At 45.9% G+C, this 24,952-nt stretch overlaps 1 protein-coding gene across 1 annotated transcript; it reads left to right on the forward strand.

The window, feature by feature from the left end:
- Positions 1-16,769: 16,769 nt before the first annotated feature.
- Positions 16,770-18,980, forward strand: LOC137837315 (uncharacterized). The gene is made up of 4 exons (XM_068646294.1): positions 16,770-17,048; positions 17,130-17,848; positions 18,186-18,340; positions 18,658-18,980. The coding sequence occupies exons 1-4, from the start codon at positions 16,770-16,772 to the stop codon at positions 18,978-18,980; spliced, it is 1,476 nt and encodes a 491-aa protein (XP_068502395.1).
- Positions 18,981-24,952: the final 5,972 nt, after the last annotated feature.

Below are 24,952 nucleotides of genomic sequence, written 5' to 3' on the forward strand. Positions count from 1 at the left end.
TGAGTTTACATCTGGCGACTTCATCTTTAACCTGGTGATCGCCGGTTCTGGTATGCTGGAGATCGGAGAACGCCAACTTAATAACTGGCGATTTCATGAGCCCCCCGACTTCTTTCCCTTCTGCCAACCTGGCGTCTTGTCAACACGCCGATACTGTAACTTGATGCCACGTCATCACTTCCAACTACCAGGGCGGTACATGTCCTTTATGTCAATTAGCAATTAGCTGAAGAATTGGTACAACATCTTTTTGTATGGAATAATTGTTGTAGATAGATAGGTTGTTTAATTGTGCAACATAAGAAACTTAGGAGGCATTTTGAATAATTTCACCTATTTAATAGTAACCAAAACAAAATGTTTATAGAAAGGATCATGGGTCGTTGTCATTTGGTGTATGTGGAAACAAAAGGACAATGTTATCTTTAAACAAGGGAAGGTTGATGTAAAGGAAGTTTTTCACATGGCTCTGTTAAATTTTGTGCTTAATTTGGAATGTCCATGGGGATGTTCGTTCTATATTTCTTCTTGGGTTGATTCTCCCTACACCCAATCAAATTGGACCTGCACCCAATTGCATTTGTGAAAGTACCACATTACCCTTAATGAAAATGAAATTAGGGTTTAGTGATTTCTGCACCCAATCACACACCCAAGTACGTTTATGCCATTCTCGCACCCAACACCATCTCTCGCATGAGCGTTCGCATCCTCACACCTTAGTTGGCATTTCTCCGGCAGCGTAGTGTTGAGTGGAAGGACCCCTTGAACAAAGACGAAGCCAGGAGCGCGAAGATCGTCCATTGTTACGCGAATGTTTGAGGGCATCAGCGCACTCTACAAGCTTTGTCAAAATAAACATGACAAGGTACAATTGGGTTTTAAAATGTTCGTCGAGTGCCAATCACAATTGATTGGCCGCAACCTCTTCTTTGAGTCCCACCACCTCAGCACGTAGTGGCACCACTTTGCTAAGTAAGGTGGTGTACTTCTGGCCTTCGTCGTGAAGCCTCTTGTTGGCCTCCAGCTCAGCCTTACGAAGAATGCCCAACCCTTGGGTCAATGCGGTTTCCCGAATGAAGAAGCGTTGAGCTTGGTTGGCCTGTTGCTCTTTCACCCGCGACAGTTCATCTGCCAAGGCTTGTTGCTCCTTGGTCTTCATCTTATTCTCGTGGGAAGAAGAGTTGGCACGAGCGAAGAATTCCCCGAGGCTGAGAGCCATGCTCTCCTGCAATGCCTCGTTAGTAGAGCTCCCCATGGCCCCTTTTTGGTAACCTCTCAGGATTTGCTGGAGGACTAGGGGAACCTCAGGGGCAGGGGCAGGGGCAGGAGCTGGCTCAGGTGCACTCTCGGCCCCATCCTTGAGTGCAAGAAGGTTTGGAGGTGAGGTGGAGCTAGGAGGGTTGTCCCTGAGTGAGGCAGGGCGTCGGGCAGAGGAAGAGTGGGAGGTGGCTACCATCGTGGTTTTTCGCCTTTTGAAGGCAGGGTCCATGGTGTCCTCATCATCATCTGAAGTGATGAGCACCCCCCCTTTGTTTTTCTCTAGGGGGGATGGAGGTGGAGAAGCCCTGGCTGTTGCCAGAGGAACAGCCGCAAAGGGAACTTGAGAAGTAGGGGCAGGCGTAGCTTGTGGAGAAGCGGGAGCAGGAGTCGCTTGTGGTGAAGCAGGGGTAGGAGTGGTTTGAATGGAAGGTGCAAGAGGAGCATTCGGCGAGGCAGGTGAGGCAGAACGAGCTGAGGCACCTGCCTTAGCAGTTGCGTTATCACGAACAGACAAGACCTCAGCCAGCCTCGCCCGTTTCTCTACGTTCAGCACCATGCCTGCACCAAAGAAGAAGAAATAAGAAACAAGTAAACAATAAGAATCATAAAATCAGTGCAAGTGTAGGTTAACAGATACAGAAGAGCAATAAACAGAGTGGAGTATGAGGAGGATCAAGAGAAGATTCCTATACCGATGTAACTAGCAAGATCAGTGGGGTTATATTCATTTTTTATAAGTTTTGCAGTGTTGAAGATCACCCCCAGGCTGGACAGAACTTGGCATACCCCACGATCAGCTTAGGAAAGTTCATCCAAGGTCTTAGCCTTCTTGAGGTTAAGTTTTCCCACCCAGTATAGTGGGAATCCATCAAGGGCAGTGTGATCGTTCTTAGAACAACACACCCTGAAGAATTTCCCTTTAAATCCTTTATAGGACTGATGGAATAGGGTGAGGATGACTCTCCCAGTCATCCTGCTGAAGCTAACCCAGAGGTTCTGTTGAACCAAGTGGTGTTCAATGTTTTGAAGAATCCAAATCCTTTGAAGGATGTTGAAGCCTCTGCTTTGCTTGCTGTTGTTGTGCTGGTTTAAGCTTTGTTCTGGGGTAGTTTAATGTTGTAATCCACCCTTAGATTAAATCTCAAGCAATTAGCATCTCAATCTTTATCAAAGTAAAATGTTTTTCAAACTAAGTTGAAACAACCGATTGTTTTGTCGAAACAACCGATTGTTTCCACTTAGGTGTTTTGAGAAAGTTTGAAAACTATTTTTGAATGGTTAAAATTGTTAAGTAACAAAACAATCGATTGATTCGAGGAAACAACTGATTGTTTGTTTTGTAACCATAATAGAAAAACTGTTTTCTTTGACTGAGCTTTAAATGCTTTAATTGAATACGCTCCGGTCATTAAATGCTTTGACCAATCTATTTTAAATGCAATTAATAGTTTGTTAATATTTGATAACAAACTATATCTTTGTATAATTTCAGAAAAACTGTTTTTAAGAAATAAGAATCTTGAGACAAAGTTTTTCACTAAGAGTTTTTCAAAGAGTTCTGAGATTGCTTAAGAGTTTAGAGATTGATCAAGGTGCTGGAATAGGATTCTACTTGTATTGATTTTAGATATTCATCTGGAACAAGTGTAATCTTTGTAAACTACTATTCGTTTGTGAGTTTTGCTGAGATTGGCTGTGTTCTTGAGGTTTTCAAGATCAGCAATCTTAGTGTTGGCCAAGGATAGTGTGTTTCTTGAGGTTTTCAAGGTCATTCTCTTGGTTGTGGTGTAAGTGATCAAGTGGTGATTGCTTAGTGGATATCCTCGGGGTTTCTGAGAAGACTGGATGTAGCTCTAGTTTGGAGTGAACCAGTATAAACAACTGTGTACAATCTCTCTATCTCTAACTCTCTAATTTCAGTTTGTTTGTTGTTTGCTGGTATAAACAACCGATTGTTTCGAAGAAACAACCGATTGTTTTTTCTAGTATTACAGTTTTTGCTTGCTGTTTTGGCTAACTGAATTGCTGAATCAATTGGTTTCTGAAATAAATTCATTCTAGCTTTGAAAAGTTTGTGAAAACCTCTTTAAACAATTCACCTCCCTCTAGTTTAAAGCCATCTTTTCTAAAAATTGGCATCAAGAGCTTGGTTCTTGAAAGTCATTCAAGTTGATCCTAAAATCTTTTTAAAATGGCTGATAGACTACCGTTTGGGGAAGGTGCCTCAATAAACAGACCACCCTTGTTTTGTGGTTTGAATTACCAGTTTTGGAAAGTTAGAATGAAAATATTTATGGAATCTCTTGACAAAGGAATTTGGGATGCAATTGAAAATGGTCCTTTTATCCCAAAGTTTGAAAAGGATGGTTCTGTCATTGAAAAGCCATGGTCTCAATGGACTGATGCAGAAAGTAAAAAGGCCAAATTCGATTGCATTGCCAAAAATATTATAACCTCTGCTTTAAATTCTGATGAGTTTTTCAGGGTCTCACAATGCAAATCTTCAAAAGAAATGTGGGATACTTTGGAAGTCACTCATGAAGGAACAAATGAGGTGAAAAGAGCTAGAAAGCATGCTCTCATCCAAGAGTATGAGATGTTTAGAATGCTTAAAGGTGAAACAATAGCTGAGGTGCAGAAAAGGTTTACACACATCATCAATCACCTTATGAGCCTAGACAAGACGTTTGACAAAGAAGAGCTAAACATCAAGATCTTGAAATGTCTTGATAGAGCATGGCAACCAAAGGTAACTGCTATTTCCGAATCTAAAGATCTAACACCATTAAGTGTTGCTTCTTTGTTTAGAAAGCTTAGGGAAAATGAGCTAGAGATTAATAGACTCAATGTTCAAGAGAGTGAAGATAACCACACAACGAGCATAGCCTTGAAAGCATCCAAACATAAGGGAAAGCAAGATTCAAGTGATGATAGTGATGAGGAAAATCTTAGTTTGCTGTCAAGAAAATTCAGCAAATTTCTAAAGAGAAACCGCAACAAAGACAACAACAAGGATAGGTATGGAAACAAGAAACCCAATGAATTTAATTCAAATAACTATACTTGTTTTGGTTGTGGTGAGCAAGGTCACATAAAGGCAGATTGTCCCAACAAGAGCAAAGAGAAAAAGACAAGCTACAAGGAGAAGAAAGGCAAGACAAAAAGAGCCTACATTGCTTGGGATGAAAATGAGGTGTCATCAAGTTCTTCATCAAGTCAAGATGAAAAAGCCAACATATGCTTAGTAGCTGAGGATGATGATGATTCTTGCAGTTCAAGTGAGGTAAGTTCATGTGCTTCCTTAAATGAACAAAACTATAGTGAATTGCTTGAAGCTTTTCAAGAAACACATGATGAAGCTAATAGATTGGTTCTTTCAAACAACCGATTGAAAGATCTTAACAGTGGGCTTGAAAAGAAAGTTAAATCACTTGAAGAGGATCTGAGAAAAGCAAAAAGTGATTTTGAAAATTTAGAAAATCATTTAAAAAATGCCTCTTGCAAGTGTGATACTCTCATTTGCACAAATTGTGAAAATCTTGAGAAAAAGGTTCACTATCTTGTTGAAACTGTGGACAAGCTTTCAAAGGGGAAATTAAACTTTGAGAATGTCTTGGCATCTCAAAGTTGTGTTTTTGGAAAGGCTGGTTTAGGCTTCAATCCACAGAATAAGCAAGATAGGTTTTCAAAAAGTTTTTTAAGAAAATCAGAAAAACAACCGATTGTTAAGACGAAACAACCGGTTGTTACATGCTTTTATTGCATGAAGAAAGGCCATTCTATTAGATTCTATAAATTTAGAAAATATCATGTTCCTAAAGGTCTTATGAAATGGATTCCTAAGGGATGTGATGCTTCTAACAGCAAAGAAAAGCCAAGTGGACCCAAATTTGTAAGCGGACCAAATCTTGCAACTTGAATTTGTTTATGCAGGAAAAATGAAGAGAAAAAGAAGATCTGAGCCATCTGATCAAGCTGTTGAAGAAAAAGGCAGTCATTGAAGCTGAATCAATGCTATGCAAAAGATCAAAACAGTGAAAAGAAGTTTTCTTGATCAACAAGCAATTGGCTCATTGAAGAAACAACACAAGGATAAGATCTTCCTTTATTTGTTCTCAATTTTTGTTTCAAAGTTCTTTCTTGTGATTAATTTTCTTTTAATCAATGTCATGTGCTTTAATCTGTTTTTGTTTATGGTTAAAAATTTCAAAATCAAATTTTTTAACTGCTGCAGAAAAACAACCGATTGTTTCTTCGAAACAACCGATTGTTTTGAGTCTGACAGCACTGTGAAGAAATTGATTTAATTACTTTTTGAAATTCTATCCATTGCAGATCAATTTCAAACGGAGAATCTTGGTCAAAAGATCTGTGTTGAAAGCTGAGCATGTTCAGAAAGAAGTTAAAACAGTCATAAAGGAATATATTCCAAAATCTTCGAAATTCAAGAGCCTTAATGACTAGTCAAAGATCACATGTGAAGACCATGTGATTTTCAGCTTTTTCTGACATTTTTTGTGCAGAACAGAGTCAAGTCCTCTCTCTGAAAATCAGGTACCCATTGAATAAAATTAAATTCAATTTGATTCTCTTACTGCTATAAAATCAGGTGCAGATTTCTTCCAACAAGAACAACCAATTGCAACATCTCTTGCAATATCTCTTGCACCATCTCTTGCAAAAATTCTGTGAAGTGAGTTTTCGTCTCTGCTGTCATGGAATCAACCCCTCCCACCTCTAAAAGAGTCAAAACCAGAGCTGTAAGGTCTGGAGGAAGGCTTGAAAGCTGGTTTTCTGGTGACACCGATCTCATTGAGAAGTATAGATATGAAACAAGTGTCAAGAAGATAAACAACCCCAAGGTTGTGTGCTTTGATTGGCTGAAAAGTCAAAAGCTTGACAATGTGAGGAGGCTTCTCAAGGACCAATCACTCAGAAAATTTCTGGAGCTAAAAGGGAACATCTATCTAGATTTGGTGAGGGTATTCTACACCAACTTGAAGTTTGAGGGAAACAATCTAGTTTCTCATGTGAAAGGTGTGGAAATGGAGATAACTCATGAAGTTTGGGCTGCTGTTGCTGGGCTTAAGTTCTCTGGTTTGAGAATCAACAAGGGAAACCTTGGTGTGGTGGAAGATTTTAACAAAATCCAGTTCTACAAAAGTTGCTTGAAGAACAATCAATCTCAAGTTAGCACATGCTCGGTTGGAGGTTTGAAGTTTGATGAGAGGTTGCTTGCTCTCATTGTAACTTGGATTCTAACTCCAAGGGGGAGTAATCACTCTGTGTTGACTAAAGAAGATCTTGTTTACATCTTCTGCATCACCAAGAAAGTGAAGATCAATTGGATTCACATAATCAAAGAACATATGCAAAAAGCTATGAGGTTAGGCGATTACCACTATCCCTATGCTGTTTTAATATCTAAGTTTCTACTCTATTTTGAAGTTAATCTTGAAGATGAAACTTCTGAGTTGGTCAAGTCAACTCAAGAGTTGAACAATGGATCACTCAGCAAGATGGGCTTTACAAAAGTAGGTGGAAAGTGGATAAGTAAGGATGGTGATCATGGTGCCTCATCTAGTGGTGCTGCTCATTTTGAACTAGATGAACCTGCTGATATGGATGTTCAACATGAAGATCCAACTGGAGATTTTCAAGATGCAGGGCCTAGTGCTGCTGATGGATATCAAAGAGAAAGAATGTCAACCATGTCATCTTTTGAAAGACAAATGATGGATAGGCTTGTTTTATATCTTATCTTTGTCTATTTGTGAAGACAAATAGGGGGAGATATATGTTGTGTTTCCAGTTTGTTTAAGTTTCTGTTTTTCAAGTTGTTAAAAACAGTTTGGGGTAATATGTACTTTGGTTATGATATTAACTGTTTTAAGCTTTAAATGTTATTATGTATGCTAACAGAATATCAGAAGTTCAATGTATTGCTCAAAGTTCTATTGCAGGAATTGCTTCAGATATAATCAGGTACAACACAAGCATCAGGGATTTGTCTTCATCAAATAGGGGGATATTGTTGAACCAAGTGGTGTTCAATGTTTTGAAGAATCCAAATCCTTTAAAGGATGTTGAAGCCTCTGCTTTGCTTGCTGTTGCTGTGCTGGTTTAAGCTTTGTTCTGGGGTAGTTTAATTTTGTAATCCACCCTTACATTAAATCTCAAGCAATTAGCATCTCAATCTTTATCAAAGTAAAATGTTTTTCAAACTAAGTTGAAACAACCGATTGTTTTGTCGAAATAACCGATTGTTTACACTTAGGTGTTTTGAGAAAGTTTGAAAACTGTTTTTGAATGGTTAAAATTGTTAAGTAACAAAACAACCGATTGATTCGAGGAAACAACCGATTGTTTATTTTGTAACCATAACAGAAAAACTGTTTTCTTTGACTGAGCTTTAAATGCTTTAACTGAATACGCTCCAGTCATTAAATGATTTGACCAATCTATTTTAAATGCAATTAAGAGTTTGTTAAGATTTGATAACAAACTATATCTTTGTATAATTTCAGAAAAACTTTTTTTAAGAAATAAGAATCTTGAGACAAAGTTTTTCACTAAGAGTTTTTCAAAGAGTTCTGAGATTGCTTAAGAGTTTAGAGATTGATCAAGGTGCTGGAATAAAATTCTACTTGTATTGATTTCAGATATTCATCTGTAACAAGTGTAATATTTGTAAACTGCTGAACAATTCGTTTGTGTGTTTTACTGAGATTGGCTGTGTGTTCTTGAGGTGTTCAAGATCACCAATCTTAGTGTTGGCCAAGGAGAGTGTGTTTCTTGAGGTTTTCAAGGTCATTCACTTGGTTGTGTTGTAAGTGATCAAGTGGTGATTGCTTAGTGGATATCCTCAGGGTTTCTGAGAAGACTGGATGTAGCTCTAGTTTGGAGTGAACCAGTATAAACAACTGAGTACAATCTCTCTATCTCTAACTCTTTAATTTCAGTTTGTTTGTTGTTTGCTGGTATAAACAACCGATTGTTTCGAAGAAACAACCGATTGTTTTTTCTAGTATTACAGTTTTTGCTTGCTGTTTTGGTTAACTAAATTACTGAATCAATTGGTTTGTGAAATTAATTCATTCTAGCTTTGAAAAGTTTGCGAAAACCTCTTTAAACAATTTACCCCCCTCTAGTTTAAAGCCATCTTTTCTAACAGGTTCTTCCCAGGGTTTTTGGCTTCGAAGAAATGTAGGAAGACGTCTACAGAAAGGGTATGGCCAAAGAAGTTTCAGAGGATGGAGAAGGCCCTGATGAAGGCCCAGCTGTTGGGATGCAGCTGGGCAGGGGCGACATTTATTTCAGTTAGAAGCTCCTTCTCAAAGCTGTTGAAAGGGAGGTGTTGCCTGATCCGATTGAAGACGGTTTGGTAGAAGAAAAAGAAGGGCTCCCCGTCGTTGGCTCGATTATTTACACAAATAGGTTCACCCTCTGCACAAGGGCAAACGAAGATGTATGCATGACACTCCCTCCCGAATGGTCTACCTTTAAAGTGGGGTTCACTATCCAAGTGTGCCCTCTAGTCAGCAAGGGAGGCGAGGGAGGAGGTTTCAGTGAGGAGATCGTCAGAAGCCTAGGGGTACAGGGGCCTATAGTTGATGCTAGGAGGAGGAGGGTTGGCAGTGACTTTTGTTCGCGCCATGATGAAAGAAAGCTAAGAAAAACAAGGAAAGGAAGAAACAAAGGTTTAGCAAGGGGAAAACTATGGTGTGAAACTAAAAAGCTTAGAAAACCCTATGCTCGTGAAAAACCCAGAAACAGGGGAACGAAGAAGATGCAAAAGAAGATTCAAAACATGAAAATATAAACAGACTTAGGCAGTTTTTAATGCGTGAAATCATAAATGAAGAGTAATCAATGGAGAAAAATCATAACTTTGATGATTGATGAGTGAAAGTTTCGGTTTTTTGGGGAGAAAGAAATCAGAAAGCTCGAGGAAGAAGATGAAGAGTGTAAGAAAGGTTTCAAGTGATGGAACAGTGCATGAAGCGTGCGTTTTTTAAAGGCTTAACGTAAACTTGAGAAACGCAAGCGACGTTAAGTCCCAGCCGCATGATTAAGCCACGTGTGCGTTGATTAAAACATAAACAGGAAGGAGTCACTTCAATGCACTGTGCACGTCCTATCATGGGCAACCACGTAGGTCGGTAGGGCGATGCCATAGTCTCTTCGCTGAACAAGTGACAACTCGAAACTGGGGGGCTTGTGTACTGTCCGGTCCTCGGGCATTGACCGGCCTCGGGCGTTGACCAAAGTCAACATGATGGGACCCCGAAGGTGGGACCACTGGAAAGTATAGCAGGACAGAAAGGACTCTCCTTTGGCTCACAGGTAAGGGTGGCCGTGGAGGGGGCGACATCGAGGCAGGGCTTGGAGTCCTCGGACCTCGGCACTTCATCAGTAAAGATGGACAAAGAAAGGTGGTTTTCAAGCCACACCCTAGTTACCAGTAAGGAGAGGCCCAATTCACGAAGGATCCGTGCATGGGGTGTAGGGACGCGGTAGTACGCACCATCATTAAAGAGCCACTAGGACAGAGACGACCTGGGAGGGTCACATCCCAGAGGGTGATCTGCATGCATGGCACGTGAGTAAGACAGGGAACTCCCAGGGCGAATGACTCAGAGATTGGGTGCATGAGTTGGCATCCAAGCAATCACCCCGCGCCAGTTGCACTTCGGCAGGGATGATGTGATTCCACTAACATGCTAGAGATATGATATGAACATATTATGGATTCAACAAGAGTTGGAATATGATTAGGCACTTTTTAAGAATTGGATCAATGTTCTTATCATTCAAGAACACACCAAAACACAAGTAACCAAGCCAAACTCACATAGAAACCCATTTTTGGGCATATGAACCGATTGAAACAAGAAACAACACAAGTGCACCGATTAAAACCCAAGGAAACATAATTACAACCACAAGAACAAAAAACCAAATGAAACTACCGAATATAGACACAAGACACACAAGTTCTACCAATTGAAATATCAAGAAATAGTAAAGACATGTTTTAGAGTTTGTTTTGGAATGGAAATGGAAGAACGAGATGAAAAGAACAAGGAAACTTATGAGGTTGAAGCTCTTAGAAATGTGCACGCCACTTGAAGGATGATTGGCTTCAAGATGAGTGTTGTTGTTGCAACTTGAGAGACCAAGGATTCACTCAAGAAAAGACTAGAAGAGAAGAAGACACAAGTCTCTCTCAATTCACTCACCAATTTGGGAGAGGTTCAATACTTACAAAATCAATCTTATTATTTCAAAGACCTAAGTTGTACCGACCCGTCTTCGGGCGTTGACCAAAGTACACATGTGGTAGGACCCACCAAGGGGATCCAAGGAGGAAAGTCAATATGTTGACCGCCTTAGGTGTCGCCAGGTTTGGGTGAGGTGTCGCTAGCTTTGGGCGTCGCCAGGTATGGGCGTCCCCAGCTTGGGGCATCGACAAGTTTAGGCGTCGCCCACCTTGAAGGCGTAACCCGTTGTCCTAAGAGCGTGCTTTGGCCCAGATGGTGCCCCCCCCCCCCCCAATACCCACAAGTAGGAGTGACCGTGGAGGGGGCGACAGGGAAGGAGGCGGCACAGTAGGGGATTTACAGCCACACCTTCAGTACCAGTAAGAAGAGCCCCAATCCACAACTTATCCGGGCATGAGGTGTAGGAATGCGGCAGAACGCACCACCGTTGATGCCCTCTAGAGTAGATACGACCTGTAAGAGGCCACGCCCCAAAGGGACGTCTACATGCAAGGTACGTGAGCAACTCAGGGGACTCCCAGGGGAAGTGACTCAGAGACGGGTGCATCAGTTGGCTCCCATGCAGTCACCCCTGGGCACGCCAACACTCCAACAGGGCTACCACACGCTCTGGGATACTCCTAAGTCTGGAATACAGCGTCGTGGGGTGTGCTCGTTAGTAAGCTTAAGTCAGAGAAGCAACGTGGCAGAAACGCGGGCTAAGGTATATAAGGAAAAGGAGAAACAACATAAGGTATGTTTTCCAGATACTCTGTCATTTGGCAAACTATACGCACTTGTGAACTTGAGACAGAATAGGAGAGAATTCTGTTACGCACTTCCAAGAGCACGGTTTTTGCCCTGTTCTGATACGGAAGTGCACGGTGTTTTCTGCCTCGTTTACTGACTAGAGCGTCAGAGTGCAAACGGCCGCGAGCATGCCATTTTCCTCTGTGTTGCAGGAAATCTTCACAGGAGGAGGAGTAGTCTCGAAGATCCGCGTTCCACCGTTAGAGGATACGCAAGAAGGTGCTTAAATTTCTGGCAGGAACATTTGGCACCCACCGTGGGGCCCGATCTAAAACTTTTGTCCCACCGCAAGTTGTTAGAGGTTCAGTAGCGAGTTCTGTAGAGGTTTCTCAAGAATCTTGCAAGAAACGCTGTTCATCTTGGAGGTTTCTTTCAATTTCACCGTTCGTTCGTGATTTCGCTCAGTTCTACTGTTTGTCTTCCCGTTTCCCTCAGGTTACGCTGATTGTTATCGTTTTCACTCGGTTTTCACCGAAGGATTTTCCAAGAAACGCAGTAGCAGTTCAAAGTTCTTCAAGAACTCGCGAAGAATGAGGACAACAAGGTAGAGTTCGACACGCGCTGAGAATGATGACATGACCATGCAGCAAGTCATGGAGATGATGCAAGGCCTACAAGAGGCGATGACGACATCAAAGGCTGAGCAAGAGCACATACAGGTGGATCTTGCGGCGTCGCAAGCGAGGAATGAAGAGTTATGTCGCGCGAACGAGGAGTTGCACCGCGGGTTGCGCAATCACCCGGGAAGTCGTGAAGCAGAGGACCTGAGTGTTTCACGCCACCTAGGGAGTTCCCCATGCCATTTTCACAGCCCATCGTGGATCCTCACACTTTCATAGCTCTGATACCACATGCTGTGAAATCAATAGCATGATAGAGAATGATTCTTTGACATTCTTAGGAATCATCTTGAGTTGGATATGAGATAGGCACTTTATGATAGAATTGGATCAAGGTTCTATGGTCAAGAACTCACAAAGACTAGTACCAAAACCCAAACTCATATGGAAGTTCCATGCATTGTCAAATTGAACCGAACAAATTGAATGAAAAGGCAAAAGCACCGAACAAAATGCATAAGAACAGAAATGCACCGAACAATTAAGCTAGAAAAGAAGAAGAAACAATGAGGAACAACAAAGAGAAAAAGAAACCGAAGCAAAACAACAAGAACACTAGAAAAACTGAACTGAAAAGCAAATGAAACAAGCTAAGACATGAACATAAAAAGAGAAGGAAGGAAGGAGAAGAGAAAGCTCATGCAGATGGAGGGATTGGTTGGATGATCACACCACTTAGAGGATGAAGACTCCAAGATGAGTGTGCTATGCCGCCACTTGAGGTAACTAAGAACACTCAAGATAAGACTAAGTGAGGAAGGCACAAAGCTCTCCAATTCTCTCTCAAATTGAGTAGAGTTTCACTAATACTAATTTCCAATCTGAATTTTACAAGAGTCCACACCTCTATTTATAGTGTGAGGGTGCTGGAAAATAGGTGGGAAAATACAAATAAACTCATTTGAAATTCCCACAAAAAACAAGTCACATGGGAGGTGTGACCTTTTTCTACTATGACACCTCGTAAAAACTACACCTACACCTACTATCCCAAGTCACATGGATAATGTGACTTTATTTTACATTTTCACACTTATTTAATATCCACACCTCCTACAAGAGTAAATCAAATGATGCTCTTTAATGCTTGACCTTGCCCCTCATGGGATGGACTTGGCCTTTTTGGGCTTTGGCCTTTTTGGGATTGGGCCTCATCTTTATTTTATGTCTTCTTTTTATTTTGAGATGACTAGAAGGAAGAACTTCAAATGTGAAGGCGAATGTCCTCTTCCTTCATTAATAAAATCCTCCTTTATTTGATTCTCACACTTTCGTAGGTCCTAAGGTGACGTTCACGGGGATGGAAGATCCCGAGGTGCACCTCACTGTGTTTCACACGCAGATGATGCTGGTTGGCAGCTCCGATGCCGTAAGGAGCAAGCTCTTCATGAGCACGTTGGCAGGAATGGCAATGGACTGGTTTATCAGCCTTCCAGACAACTCTATAACTTCCTTTGCGCAGTTTTCACAACTGTTTAGGGAGCAGTACATCGCGAACCGGGCTCCCCCGCCGGTTTCGTACGATCTCTTTGATGTAAAGCAGTATAAAGGAGAAACGTTGAAAGAGTATATCAATCGCTTCGGGGTGCAGGTGGTAAAGGTTGGCACCACAAAAGAACCCATGATTGTGTACGCATTCAGGAAAGGGATAATGCCCTGGACCTTTCTGCGAATCAATCATCAGAAACCGCCCCCGAACCTTTGCAGAGATTAGGCGTCGCGCAGTGGAGCACATTGCACCAGCACGCCCAAGAGCTCAATCGCGTGCACAGCCCGCCAGGGTGAACGAGGCCACGACGGGGAAGAGAGGTCAGGATAGGAAGCGCCCCTACGAGGCGAGGAAGCCCAGACAAGGAAGCGTGCAGAGGGGAATAGGCCGGTGAGGCACGATTTCGTGGTGGAGCTTAAAGACTTGATTGTCGTGCCTAACATAGCAGATAGGCTGAGGGCCCCCGTAAAGACTGATAAAGTTCTGGGACCTCACAAGGACGCATGGTGTGAGTTCCACCAAGCGTTCAGGCATCACATCTACAACTGCCTGACACTGGGCCATCAGTTGGATGAGCTGGTGAAAAGTGGGTTTCTGAAGGATTATTTGGTCGGGTCCTTTACGGCCGCGGCCCTGGCAGTACCTGAAGAGGATCAGGCTCATGAGATGCCCATCTACCGGTAGATGCACACCATCTTTAGTGGATTCTCAGGTGGGGGGTGCACAGCGTCACAGCGTAAGAGGTATGCACGCTCTATCATGTTCGTGGCTGGGCAAGTGGCGGTGGACGACCCGATGGACGTTGACCTCGCCTTTACGAGGGCTGACCTTCATGACGTCGTCCCCCACGACAACAACCTCGTAGTGATTTCTGTTGTGACTATGGGTAGGAAAGTGCATAGAGTGCTTGTGGACCAAGGGAGCTCCGCGGATGTGATGTTCCTATCCACATTCAACAAGCTGCAGTTGTCCCCTGATCTGTTGAGGCCATATACAGGGTGCCTATATGGCTTTGCTGGGGATCAGGTCGAGGTGTGGGGGTACCTGGAGCTGAGAATGACGTTCACGGATGGCACCGCATCTCGCACCGAGAGCATTAGGTACTTGGTGGTAAACACCAATTCAGCCTACAACATCTTGTTGGGTAGGCATGCGCTGAATAGGCTAAGGGTAGTGGCCTCCACGCACCACATCAAGCTGAAGTTGCCGGATCTTAGTGGCCGGTTGACCAAAAAGATCTTCGTGCGTAGCTCTGACTCGCGAACAAGGACTCCTTCGTCTCCAACTCAGATCTTCACCCTACTCCGCTGTGAGTACCTGAAAAGGAGTTAGCAAAGGGCGCCCTCGTGGCCGTTTGCACTCTGACGATCAAGTCAGCAAGCAAGAAACACCAAACACCTCCATCTCGGAGCACCGTAATTGAATGCTCTGAAGGTGTGTAACTGAATTGTAACTATCTCTCTCTCTCTCTCCAACCACTCGTCCATACAATGAGTAAGCGAGCAAATGATTAGAGTTTGTGTAAACTATGTGAAACGTACCTTACTAAGATTTCAGAAAAGCTTATATGCCTTGGGTTTCAATGCTTATTGCCACGTGGCCTTCTGACTTAACTGCAACTCCACGTGGAAGGCCTTACAACGCTGGAACCCAACTTAGGGAAATTCCAGCGTGTAAGTCTTCCTTCCTCGAAGTGCATCTGGCGCGAGGGGTGACTACCTGGGTGCCAACTCATGCGGCCCAGCTTCTAGTCACTCGCCCTGGGAGTGTAGCTGCCTTCCTCTCGTACCATGAACATGGTTCACCCCTGCGCGTGGCCCTCTCCTGGGTCGTATCTGTCCCAGGGATTCTCTAGAGGTGGTGTGGGTACTTCACGAGTCAGGTTACCCCCTACTGGTACTGGGACCATGGCTTTGAAGTCACCTATTGACTTCTTCCCTTGGGGCCCCTTGGTGGGTCCCACCATATGTTTGACTTTGACTTTCACTTTGACTTTGGTGAACGCCCTGGGACAGGTCGGTACAGTGATCAAGTCAGATCAGGAGGAGGCCCGAAAGTGCTATGAAAATAGTTTGAAAACAAAGAGGGGCGTCTTCACGGTGACGGAACGCCCGGGCCAGGAGGAGACGCCCATGGATGTAGAACCCTTGGAGGCGTCACCAAAGGAATACGTACATATGGGCAGAACGCCTGTCGAGGCGGAACCCATGGTGGGTACGCCCGTTGGGGCGGAGCCTGGAAACGAGGCGCCGGTAGGTGGCGTAGCAAGAGGAGACGCCGGGTGTGGCGTGGCCCGTGCGGAGGACGCCCGGGAGAGACGACCGGAGCCTTTGCATGGTCCGCCTCAGACATACCTGGCATTGACCCGAATTTCATATGCCATCACCTCACCATGGACCCCAAGGTTCGTCCAATACGGCAGAAAAGAAGAAAGTTTAATGAGGAGAAGCGCCTCGTTGTGTAGGAGGAGACGAGGAAGTTGCCTGACGCCGGACACATCAGGGAGATCCAGTACCCTGAGTGGTTGGCCAATGTGGTCCTGGTGAAGAAGGCGAATGGGAAGTGGAGGATGTGTGTGTGGATTTCACGGACCTAAACAAGGTGTGCCCTAAAGGCTCATATCCTTTACCCAGCAGCAACGCGTTGGTAGATAGTGCTTCGGGGTGCAAAATGCTAAGTTTCTTGGATGCATTTTCAGGGTACAATCAGATTAAGATGCATCCCCGTGATGAGAGCAAAACGACATTCATGACCGAGACATGTTGTTACTGCTATAAGGTGATGCCGTTTGGGCTGAAGAACGCGGGCGCCACCTACCAAAGGCTGATGGATAAGGTCCTTGCGACCATGTTGGGTAGGAATGTGCAGGCCTATGTTGACGATATGGTGGTGACCTCGCATGAGAGGGAGCGGCACACAGCTGATCTGGAAGAGCTGTTTGCCACCACAGCTAAGTACCGCCTCAAGCTGAACCCGGAGAAATGCGTCTTTGGGGTTGAGGTGGGTAAGTTCCTGGGATTCATGCTCACTGAGCGGGGGATAGAGGCGAACCCCGATAAGTGTGCAACAATCATCGCCATGTGGATCCCAGCCTCAGTAAAGGAAGTGCAGCAGTTGACGGGGCGCATGGTGACCTTGTCGAGGTTCGTATCTGTTGGTGGAGATAAGGGCCACCCATATTTCCAGTGCCTGAAGAGGAACAGCCGCTTCGTGTGGACAGAGGAGTGAGAGACAACTTTCCTCAGGCTGAAGGAGTACCTGGCGACGCCTCCTGTGTTATGCAAGCCATAGACGGGCGTGCCACTTGGCTTGTATTTCGCAGTGATGGAATGGGCCATTAGCTCTGTGCTGGTTCAAGAGCAGGATCACGTGCAAAAGCCTATATACTTCGTGAGCAAGGCCTTGCAGGGCTCGGAGACGAGGTATCAATCTTTGGAGAAAGCGGCCCTGGCAGTGGTATTCTCTGCCAGGAGGCTCCGCCACTATTTCCATAGTTTTACGGTGGTGGTGATGACGGATCTCCCCATCCAGAAGGTGTTGCAGAAGCCATATGTCACTGGGAGGATGGTTCGCTGGGCGGTGGAGCTATCAGAGTTCGATATAGTATACGAGCCTAGGGGATCCATCAAGGGATAAATCTACGCAGACTTTGTCGTAGAACTTTCACCGGGAGGCGCCCGACAGGAAGTGGAGCTTGATTCCCAGTGGTTGTTGTCAGGGGACGGATCCTTGAATCAGCAGGGAAGTGGTGTCGGGATAGTCTTGGAGGGGCCCAACGGGGTGTTGATTGAGCAAGCCCTGCAGTTTGCCTTCAAGGCAAGCAACAACCAGGCAGAGTACGAGGCCCTGATCGCAGGAATGCTTTTAGCCAAGGAGATGGGAGCGCGAAGCCTCTTGGCGAAGAGTGACTCGTTGTTGGTCACATGGCAGGTGACCGGGGAATATCAAGCAAAGGACCCGCAAATGCCTGCGTATTTGAGGTACGTCCAAGTGCTGAAGGGAGCGTTCGCGGCGTTTGAGTTGGTGCACGTCCCGAGAGAGAAAAATGCCCGTGCTGACCTGCTCGCCAAGCTGGCCAGCTCAGGCAAGGGGGGAAGGCAGAGGACGGTCATCCAAGATACCCTCAAGGCGTTGCGAAAGTTTGTAGCAGATAACAGAGTGGATGTCCTCCAGGTCAGTGCATCCAAGGGAAAGCCGGAGAGTCATTCGTCTTTGACTCAGGAGATGGCGAGAGGCCCTAGCATAAGTGCCTATTCGACCTCGCCCAGAGAATGGGACTTCATGCAAGTGTGCACCCTGGAAGAAGGAGATACATGGATGACCCCCTACAGACGCTACCTTGCAGATGGGATCCTCCCAGCAGAGCCAGAAGAGAGCAAGAAGGTGAAAAGAAATTCTGCAAGGTATACCTTGGTGGATGGGATGTTATTAAGCCATGGGTTTACACACCCAATCTTGACGTGTGTAAGTGGAGATGAGTGCACAAGGATAATGGCTTAACTCCACGATGGGATTTGTGGAAGGCACGTGGAGGGAAGATCGTTAGCATCCAAGGTGGTACGTGCAGGTTTCTATTGGCCAACCGTAAGGGAAGATTGTGTACGCCCAGCGGTGCAAGCAGTGCCAACAACACGCCGATTGGCACAAGGCGCCGCTAGAAGAACTGAGGTCAATTTACAGCCCATGGCCTTTCCATACTTGGGGAATTGACATTCTGGGGCCTTTCCCATTGGTGATAAGGCAAATGATGTACTTGATAGTAGCTATTGAGTACTTCACGAAGTGGATAGAAGCAGAACCGGTGGCACAGATCACTGCACATAAGGTACAACACTTTGTTTGGAAAAACATCGTGTGTCGTTTTGGTGTGTCGAGGCGTATGGTCTCAGATAACGGTACTCAGTTTGCAAGCCAACAATTGGGAAAGTTGTGTGCAGAGGTAGGCATCAAACAGGTGTTCGCATCAGTTGAACACCCCAGACGAACGGACAGGTGGAGTCCGCAAATAGAATCTTGTTGAGAGGATTGATGAGGAGGCTTGAGAAGGCCAAAGGAGTCTGGGCGGGGGAAGTACCAAGGATAGTGTGGGCTTATCACACCATGCCCCAGACCTCCACCATGGAGACGCCGTTCAGCCTCGGGTATGGATCGAATGCGATGATCCCGGTGGAGATTCACGAGAGATAACCACGTTTCCATAACTTTGTGGCAGAGGAGTCCAACGAGGAGAGGAGGGTGAATTTAGACCTGTTGAACGAGGCCAGGGAAGAGGTGAGAATAAAGGCTGAGGCAGTGAAGAGAAGGGTGGAGCACCAGTACATCCCCAAGGTGAGGCCTCATCAGTTCCAGGTGGCGGACCTCGTCATGCGCAAGGCTCATCCGTATGAGTTAGAGAACAAGCTGTCTCCCAAGTTGACTGGGCCCTTTAGAGTAACCGAGGCTAAGGGGAACGGGTCGTACAAGCTTGAAACTCTTGAGGGAGGCTCCATTCCATGCACCTGGAACGCAGCTAATTTGAAGTTTTATTTTAGTTAAAGACTTGATGTAGTACACAGTTGAGGGGACACTCTTTTTCCATCTCGAGGGTTTTTTAATGAGGTCACCCAAGTAAAGACAAGTTTAAGCATGCATTGTTCTGAATTTTCTTTGTTTGCAATGTAAAGAAATGTTAAAGGGAAAGGGCGCTGTCCCCACCGGTTGACCAGGGTCGTCTTTATGCGTGGCTTGTCCTCATGAGCTAGGGCACCTTCGTTCTGCTCCGTCCGTGAGTACCTGAAAAGAAGTGAACAAAGGGGCGCCCTCGTGGCCGTTTGCACTCCGACGATCAAGTCAGCTAGCGAGAAACATCAAAGGTGACACACCTCCGTATTGGAACACCGTGAAAGGATGTTCTAAAGGTGGTCGAAATACTGAATAGCCAGTACTATGTTGCCCTAATTGTCTGTGCGCACAATGGGTGCGCCGTGAAACAAATACGGTTTTTTGTGACTCTGTGTAAACTGTGAGAATTAGGTTCAAACCTCGATCCCCTTTCAAACGTCCCAAGGCCCCTTTTTATACACCTCCCGCATTTAAAGAGCGTTAAACCGCATTGAAAGCGTATAAAAACATGCCTTGAAACATTCTAAACTTAACTGAATTAACGCGTACCTTAGTGAACTTTTAGGAAAGCCTTGATATTTTCAGTGCTTGTTGCCACGTGTTCTTCTGACTTGATCGTTACTCTTCATGGAGGGCCTTACAGCGTCCTAACCCAACTTAGGGATAATCCATTGAGTAAGTCCTCCTTCTTGGAGTGCATTTGCGCAAAGGGGTGATTTTCTGGGTGCCAACTCATGCACCCCAGCCTCTAATCAGTTGCCCTGGGAGCGTATCTACCTTTCTCTTGTACCATGCACGTGGTTCTCCCCTGGGCGTGGCCCTCTCATGGGTCGTATCTGTGCCAGGGTCTCCCAGCGGTGGCGTGGGTACTTCGTGAGTCAGGTTACCCCCTACTAGTACTAGAACTATGGCCTTGAAGCCACCTTTCTCTTCTCTTTATTACTGTCCTGAGGTACTGAGGCTTCTCGCGGTGTCGCCCCCTCCACGGTCTTTCCTACCCATGGGTATCGGGGGGTGACACCGTCGATGCCTTAACTTGGCGACGCCTCATCTTGGCGACGCCTACACCTGGCGACGCCTCATCCCGGCGACGCCCACACCTGGCGATGCCTACAGCTTGGTGACGCCCTACCTTGGCGATGCCTCAAGTGGTCAATTCGTTGACTTTCTTCCTTGGGTCCCTTGAGGGGTCCCACCATACGTTGTCTCTTGACTTTGACTTTGGTCAACGCCCGGGGACGGGACGGTACACAAGCCCCCTAGTCTTGAGATGACACTTGTTTCAGCAAAAAGACTAAGGCCTCGCCCTAGTATCTACATGGCATTCCTGCTGACGTGACATTTTTTTGATCAATTGACGTTACGCTCTCTGAGCGTCTGACGCGATATTCTCTGCGTCAGAGATGTGACGGCTTAAGTTGTGCTTTAATCTTTCGACACGTGGCGCGATCCAGCGGCTGAGGATGAGCGTCGTTAGCGCTTCCAAGTTAACGTTATAACCTTTCGAAATTGCGCGCTCAAGGCACTGTTCCATCACTTTTCGTATTCTCTGCACTGTTCATCTTCTCAAAGTTTCCTCTGCGATCTCTGCTCTCTCTCTTCACATTCTCGACCTTTACCAACTCAAACACTCAAAGATATGATTTTTCTTTCTTGTTTGTTCTCGCCCATTACTGCATTAATCTCATAACTGCCTGGGTCTGTTTATGTTTCTGCATCTCTTGTATTCCCTTCCTCATTTCTGTGTTTCTCCCCTCTTGAACTTCTCGTGTGGGTAGGGGTTTTCTTAGGGTTTCTTTCCCCTTTTCTTCCTGACCTTATTTGCTAAACCTTTTCTCTTCTTCATTCTTCAGTTTCTTCATCAATGGTACATACCAAAACAACGGCCAACCCTTCACTCCCCAAAGTCAACCATAGGGCCCTTTACCCATGGGCTCCAAACGAACTGCTCGACGAGTACTTGAGCTTGGTCTCCACAAAAGCTTGGAGGGATCATGTAGGAGAGTCAAGTGCCTACCACCATCGTGCCTTCGCGAAAAGGCACGATGACGACATTACAGTGCTCCCTTGTACATTAGGGGAGCCTGTGTGTAGGGATGAGCGGGCCAACAACGGGGTCCCCTTCTTCTATTTCTATCAGGATGTTTCAAGCGTATAGGGATGCGCTTGCCCTTCTCCAGGTTTGAGAGGGAATTGCTAACAAAGATCAACATTGCCCCAGCCCAGCTGCACCCCAACGGCTAGGCCTTCGTCAAGGCCTTTGACATATTGTGTGGGTTCTTCGGGTGCGCACCCTCTGTTGACATCTTCCTTCATTTCTTCGAAGTGAAGAAACAGGGGAAGAGCCTCTGGGTGAGCCTCAGCAACATCCTTGGAAGGGTCCTCCTGCCTCTATTCCAACAATCTTTCAAGGGGTGGAAGGGCAAATTCTTCAAGGTTTGCTGCTCCGATTTCGACCCCTCCGCCCTTGACGACTTTCCCCTGTACTAGGTGAAGGAGGTGAAGACCGTGAAGCCCAAATCCTTGGACGAGTTGCCCTCGAACGATCGAGAGGCTTGTCAAATTCTGACTAGCGCGGGGGGCTTCGACACCGCCACCCTGATAAGCCAAGAGTACAACGCTGAGGCTCTAGCCACATACATAAGTACGAGAGCTTTCCCTTATAACCTTCTATTTTCTGCTTCTGCTTGGTTCTTGCTTGATGTATGATTTATCTGTTCTTTTGGTGTAGTAACCCAGCTTGTGCCTAACCTTTACTATGTTTATCTTCTTGGTGCAGATTCTAAAATGGATAGGCAACGAATGTTGAGGCTGGCTCTTGCCCTGAAATCCAAAGACGGGGCTTCGGCATCCCCCCTTCCAACCTCTGCTGCCTCCCCATCTTCCCCCAACCTTCACCCTCAATCTGCCATGACACCATCAACTCTACCAACCCAACATTCTCCTAGCCAACCTCCAAGCTCGCCACCTCCCATCGCGGCCATCCCCCTTGCCCTGGTCGAGGCTGCTATTTCAGCCCCCCTTGACAAAGGGAAAAAGGTAGTGGAGGTGGTCTCTGATGATGAAGACTCCGCTGGGGGGCAAGTCTTCAAACGACAAAGAACTCAACATGCCCCTCAGACAGTCACTTCTGCTACCTCTTCCTCGCATGGGGCTGAGTCTTTGAGGGAGGACCCTCCAAGCGCCACTTCTCCCCCTCAACCGATGAATCTGGAGGGAGGGGTCGAAATTGAGCCCACAAGCGTTCCTCCATCTGCCCCAGAACTCCCTCTTCCCATGCAAGATTCATTGAGGGGTTTCTTGGATAGGGCATCCCCACGTGGTTGAGCTGAAGGGCCCTAGAGGGAAAGTCTGTATTACTACATGGGTGCCTTTATGTCCTGCGCCCACACCTGGCATGCGCAGGCCAGGACTAAGGCTGTCAAAGCTTCTGCCTTCCAAGCGCTGGAGAAGGAAGTTGCTTCTCTAAAGGAGGAGAAGGAGATGCTAGCCACCCACTGGTGGCGTCAGGAGGACGCATACAAGACCTCACTGAGGGTGGCGCAAAAAGCGAAAGAGGAGGCTAACAAGCGGTTGCACGAGGTGTCTCAAGCCAACGCTGAGCTCCTCACCAGGTGGTGCCCCTTCGAGTGAAGATCGCCGATCTCGAGGAGGCAACCAAGACCTCCGAGGCGCAGCAGAAGAAACTTGAAAACCAGTGCATTGATCGGGAGTAAACACTGGGAAAAACCGAAGCTGCGCTCGAGGAAAAAACTGGTGAGTGCTCCCGATTAGTCAGTGAGAACGCCACCCTCCAAGCCAAGATCCAAGAATTTTCGGCTGCTTTGGCCTCCAAAGACCAAGAATTGACCACTCAAGCCGCCAACTTCAAGGTTGCGGAGGAAAAACTGATAGGGGAGTCTGCCTCCAGTTTCGCTGAAGGGTTTGCAGAGGCTCTTGTTCAAGCTGCCTGTGTGAACCCTGACTTCGACGTCTCTGGGTATAGCCCCCTAATCGAAGTGGTCAATGGCAAGCTTGTGCCTTTGGAGGGCTCCGAGGAATAGCCTATACTCTGTGCTTCAACATAATCATTTGATAATTACTCTTTGCTTAACTTGTAATTATCACGAATCTTACTTGTAATTATAACTTTTGAATTTGCTTAAATGTTATCTGCTTTCAACTCGACTTGCGCTTTTCTATATCAAAGGCATAACTGGTACTTGCCTTCGATGCATTTCTTCATTGCTTCGCCTTTAACTCTTTAGGTAGCACGTGACTCTCCCTCTTACTCTTTCTTCTTAAGTCGCGAGGCACGCCCTTCTCTTGGCCCTTTCGCTTGGAACCTTGCTTGGCCTTTGTATCTGTAAGGAATCTTCTTCATGAAGGCGTCGCCTGCCTGGTCATTGCCCAAAGGCAAAGGAGGATTTTACCTTCGCGTATTTCTCTTGTCTCCAATGACTCATGCTTTCATGCTTCTCCTTCTTATCCTTCAAATTTCTTTTTCCCTCTGAACTTATAAAATCTCTAACCTGCTTTTTACTCACCCTTCTTGAGCCCGAGGCACTTGTAGCCAAAGGCATTGCCAACTTTTTTCATTACTTTAGGACGAAAAAGGGGAGTCTCTCCTTTCCTGGCCCTCACATCGTTCAAGGGCGAGGGGTTGGGGGGGGGGGGGGGGACTTGATCTCTTCTATAGCCTCAACATCGCTCGAAGGCGTGGAGGACTTATCTTACCTGTACTGGGTGTCTACGCTCGAGGAGAGACCTGCTCTAGGTGTGCTCAGCGTGTCTAAACACTTGGGACAAAAGTCGCGCTTTTGGTGTCCACGCCCGTGGATAGGCCTATTACAACAGCGTCGCATCGCCCACGGGGTGTCTAAACACCAGAGCAACTTAGCCCTTATCTCTTAGCGCTTGGTGCCCACGTCGGCCAACTACAGCAGCGTCGTATTGTCCTCAGGGTGTCTGAAAACACCAAGGCGAAGCGTTCTAAACATCAAACGCTGGGGCTAGCTATTCCTACCTGAGGAGGGGGCGTCCCGAAGGAATCCCTTAACCCCTGCTCAGGGATTAGGCACCCAGATTTTAGTCTTCGTCTAACGTCTGATACCGGGGCTAGTTATTCATACCTGAGGAGGGGGTGTCCCGAAGGAATCCCTTAACCCCTGCTCAAGCACTAGGCACCTGGATTTTTAACTTATGTCTAACATCTGGTACTGGGGATAGCTATTCATACCTGAGGAGGGGGCGTCCCGTAGGATTCCCTTAACCCCTGCTCAAGGACTAGGCATCCGGATTTTTAACTTATACAGAACATACATGTTATCTTGCTTTGCATCTGACGTCCGCTCTTTTCTCTGGCGATGCCTACTTCTGGCGACGCGTTGTCCCGGCGACGCCTTATCTTGGCTATGCTTTATCTTGGCGACACCTTATCTTGGCGACGCCTCCTCTTGGCAACGCCTCATCTTGGCGGCGCCTTATCTTGGCGACACCTCATCTTGGCGACGCCTCATCTTGGCGACGTCTTGAATCTTTGTCTTTGTTTCTTTGATCTTTGATCTTACATGAAAGGGAAAATTAAGGCACGAATATCGTAAAATTCTCTTTTCTTTATTTGGGTGACCTCATTAAAAAACCCCTGGGAGGGAAAAAGAGTGTCCCCTTTACAAAATTTCAACTGAAATAAAACTTTAAATTCGCTGCATTCCAACTACGTGGGATGGGGCCTCCTTCTAGAGTCTCTAACTTACATGAACCATTCCCTTTGGCTTTGATTACTCTGAACGGTCCAGTCCACTTGGGAGACAAATTGTTTTCCAACTCGTAAGGGTGAGCCTTCCTCATGACCAGATCACCAACCTGGAATTGTCGCAGCTTCACCTTAGAGCTATACTGACGCTCCACTCTTATTTTCACAGCCT

This window comes from Phaseolus vulgaris, chromosome 11 (genome assembly GCF_000499845.2).
Source record: "Phaseolus vulgaris cultivar G19833 chromosome 11, P. vulgaris v2.0, whole genome shotgun sequence".
Taxonomy (NCBI): Eukaryota; Viridiplantae; Streptophyta; class Magnoliopsida; order Fabales; family Fabaceae; genus Phaseolus; species Phaseolus vulgaris.